The sequence below is a fragment of the Cynara cardunculus genome, unplaced genomic scaffold, assembly GCF_001531365.2.
Source record: "Cynara cardunculus var. scolymus isolate 2C unplaced genomic scaffold, CcrdV1 Un_Scaffold_8681, whole genome shotgun sequence".
Classification (NCBI taxonomy): domain Eukaryota; kingdom Viridiplantae; phylum Streptophyta; class Magnoliopsida; order Asterales; family Asteraceae; genus Cynara; species Cynara cardunculus.
In genome coordinates, this window is record NW_020204388.1 from 8178 (window position 1) to 12248 (window position 4071).

General features: G+C 41.5%; 1 protein-coding gene across 1 annotated transcript; it reads right to left on the reverse strand.

Annotated features, from left to right (window-relative positions):
* Positions 1-711: 711 nt before the first annotated feature.
* On the reverse strand, positions 712-1614 carry LOC112505145. The gene has a single exon (XM_025109091.1). The coding sequence runs from the start codon at positions 1612-1614 to the stop codon at positions 712-714; it is 903 nt and encodes a 300-aa protein (XP_024964859.1).
* Between the last annotated feature and the right edge of the window lie 2457 nt (positions 1615-4071).

The following is a 4071-nucleotide window of genomic DNA, read 5'->3' on the forward strand; positions in this document are numbered from 1 at the left end:
CCCTGGTAAATCTTTGGGAAATACATCGGGAAACTCCCGAACTACAGGGACCTCGCCAATATCTTCTTCCTTGCCCTTCCTATCAATAACATGCGTTAGGAATGCAATATACTTCTTCCTCAAGTACCTCCGTATTTTTGTGCAAAATACTATCTTAGTTTTTCGATTCGACGTGTCTCCTTGAATCTCTATTGGGTTATTTCCCTCTTGAGGAATCCGGATAACCTTTTCTAAACAGACAATTTCAGCTCAATTTTTGGATAGCCAATCCATGCCTACAACTATGTCGAAGCTTCCTAACCTGATAGGAATAAGGTCTATGCTAAAATCCTTATTGGCTAAACTTAGTGTACAATCCTTGATTATATTTCTAGCCCTAAATTCTTGGCCATTGGCAAACTCAACTACATAAGCTTCTTTCAGCCTCTGGGATTTTAGGTTAATCTTCTGCTTAAAATCCAGGGATACAAAACTTCTATCCGCTCCCGAATCAAATAGAACTTACGTGAATTCATTATTCAAAAGGAACATACCTGAGACCATATTGGGATCATCTCTAGCTTCTTTGGCCCCGATTTCAAATGCTCTGCCCCGTGTCTGACTCTCTGGGTTCCCTTGACTGATCGTTCGGGCTTGGCCTGCATTGGGTCCTTGTTTCCTTTTCGGGCAAACGTTCCTCATGTGATCTGGACTTCCACAATCGAAGCACAATCATTTCCGAAAATCCTTTGCTGTATGACCCCCGAGATGGCACCTTTGACAAGTGAAGTAGTTTCCCCAGTGCGGGTATTTGTATCTATTGCACTTGGCCTTATCTCTTTGATTCACCTTCTGAGTCTGTGCTCCGAAATTTCCTATCGTTCTCCTATTCTTGTCATATTTTCCCCCAAGTCTTCGATTTCCATACTCCTTCACCTTTCTTTTCCCCTTGGAAAATTCTCCTGAACGAACCGCGTTAGTCGTGAGTTTGGTTGCAATAATGATGGCTTCTTTAAGCGTCTTCGGGTTGGCCGAGGTGATGTTTCCCCTAATTTCTGGTGACAACCCCCAAATATACCTCTCAATGCGAACTTCCTCTGGTGTCATTAGGTGTGGCACTAGATTTGCCAACTCATGGAATCGAGCCGTATACACAGCTATATCATCCCCTTTCATTTCGTGATTCCATAACTCCATTTCTAGCTTCTGGAGTTTGCTTCTGGGGCAGTATTCGGCCTTGAGGAGTTTCTTGAACTCCTCCCATGGTAGTTGATTAGCCACTTCTCGACCTCTGGCCTGTACCAATGCATTCCACCAGGTGAGTGCCCTTCCTTGCAACAAACAAGCTGCATATTCTACTTTGTTTGTTTCAGAGCACTTGCTAATATGGAGGACGGATTCCATACTCTCTATCCATGTCAATAATCCTACAGCCCCATCAGTCCCACGGAATTCTTTTGGATTGCAAGATCTGAAGGACTTGTAAGTGCATTCTCTGGGTGGTCTAGGTTCAGGGTTTGATGATTGGTTCGCATTAAGCCCTGCCGCCACTTGACTGACAATGTTGGGTAATGCGGCCAATAGTTGCTCTGACACAAGTCGTGCAACTTCGGGGTTCTCTCTTCTTGGTGGCATTTTCTATGGCCTAAATCAGAAGGGAGTTCATCATTAATATAGCAATACTATGACGATATCTTCCAGTTATTCAATATGATGTAAGGGGCATTCATCGCATGGAGAGACATTCAAGCATTTATGTAGCCACATAGCTTAAATTCATACACATTAAGGCTTGTCATAAATGAGCTCTTCTCAAAAAGATGTCATGTATTCATAGATGATTATAATCATAAAAACAAAACCTCACATGACTAAGCAAAAGAGTGGGTATTTTATCCCTAATTTTTATCCTAGAATAACATCCATCCTATCGCTATTCCCAACATCAATACCATCATTCCACAAACTACCAACCATCTATACAACTTCCTAATTTCCCGCCTGGCTGCGACAGCAGCATCCGTGTTCCTTATTATGCTCTGGTGGTGTGCTTCCATCACATCGGACAGGTTGTTTAGGATGTGGTGGTGGTATCTCAGCCGGGTCTGGTGCATTTGCGTATCTGATACATTTCTCTGCACCCATTCTCGTTCAGCTGAGTTCATACCCTGGGATAGGATGCAGGCATTCCAGTCACTATTTGGGATAGCCTGTGCCCCTGCGATGGTCGTGATTGCTCTCCTCTTACTCTAGAGGAATTCTCAAATGTCACTCGTCGAGGCAGAGGAACGCTCTTCCTTGGCGTGACTCTGATACTTGAGCCATGATAGGTTCGTGGTGGAACGTCGGGTGCTGGCTCTGATGGGGGTAAGAAAGATGCTGGTGGAAAGGCAGATGTTCCACTGGTTGTAGTGCCCTGCACATACGGATCTATCTCTTCATCATGGGCTAAGTTCCTTCTAGAGTGGCCAACCACGTAGCCAGATTCATCGACTGAGTATTCACTAGAATCGGATGACGCCATAGTGATCTGCGTCATTAATAATCTTAATTACTAAATGAGTCATCTATAAATTCTTAGAGATACAGCCAAATCTTCTAAACAAGGCTAAGAGTGGAAATCAAACTAGACTCTCAAAATATAAAGCCTCTAGTTGTGCTACCAGAGTCTCTGGTTTCATGACCAGAGCCTCTGGTCTCATGACCATAGCTTTTGGTTCAACTAAAATCCTTAGGAAAGGATTTCTCATCCATCGGTCCTCTGGCAAATCAATGGAATTCTAATTTATCATCCGCTAGTTCAACATCTACACTTAAAATAATTATGGAATTTTCGTCCATCGATCCTCTAGTTCCTCATAATGCACTTACCAGAGCTTCTGGTTACAAGACCAGAGCCTCTGGTTCCATTTTCATACGTAGAAAAATACTAAGCAACCTATCCATCGGTCTCTGGTTTCCTTCCCAACAATGCTTCTGGTGTATTTATGAAAAATAAATCTAAAGAATTCCCATTCCTTTGCCTYTGGTCCTTCTAACCAATGCTTCTAGTACCACATACACACTTTATAGATTTATGGGATTTCTATCCCATTGCCTCTGGTACTTCTAACCAGAGCTTCTGGTCCAACATGGACACTTAACAAGATAAGGGTTTTTCTACCCAACGTCTCTGGTCTTTCTAGGGCAATGGATATTCATAGTGAGTATAATGCATAAATTTGTGCTTTTCATAACAATTTCTTTATGGGAGCATATCTCAAGTACATCCGATTAAGTCCTTCTTATTATATGTAAGTTAAACACAGGTGATCAGGCTTTGTTTAATCAACATATAATAATGTGACCCGCTTTCAATTCATATGATTCCAAATTCTTGAATATTCCATTTTGAAAATTTTTGGTTATAGTCGATGGTTTCTTAAGGAAAACCAGCGTTCTCTATAACTGAAGCTCTGATACCAAATCTGTCATACCCCGCTAAAGCGGAAACGCGAGATGTAACAGGCAAGCGTGTCACAGAAACAATTAATAAATAACACCTTTAAGTTTTACAAAATAAAACTAGTTTAATAACATAACCAAACTTTTTATAAACCCTTTATTTACAAAACTTCTGACTCGAACTAAATCAGCTTTGCCACGAGTATGCTCCTATAGTACAACGTATCTTACTTGTTTCCTGAAAAGCATGGAACATAAAACGAATCAACTACAAAGAGTTGGTGAGCTCACAGGTTTTCACGTGCATAAAACATTTTAATGCATAAACCAAATATTTGCAAACTTATGCGAAACTTTTGCTATTGATAAATGTAAATCTTTCACGATGTAAAAACTTGAGATGCTACTGAGCCTTACCTGACCAACTTGCCCCATTAATTTACAAACAACCTTAAGTAGTTCGTACACTACTTAGGTCCCACAGTTCGTTATAGTACTAATTCAGCGGTGGTCCAAATTCCACATGATTAGACCAAGAAAACATAGGTAGAGTGCACCCCTTTCTGGGTGGGACTGTCAACACAATAGCGGCTATCCACAATACCACGGCCCGGGGACATGCCCGAGTTAACAAGTAGCGTTTACGGA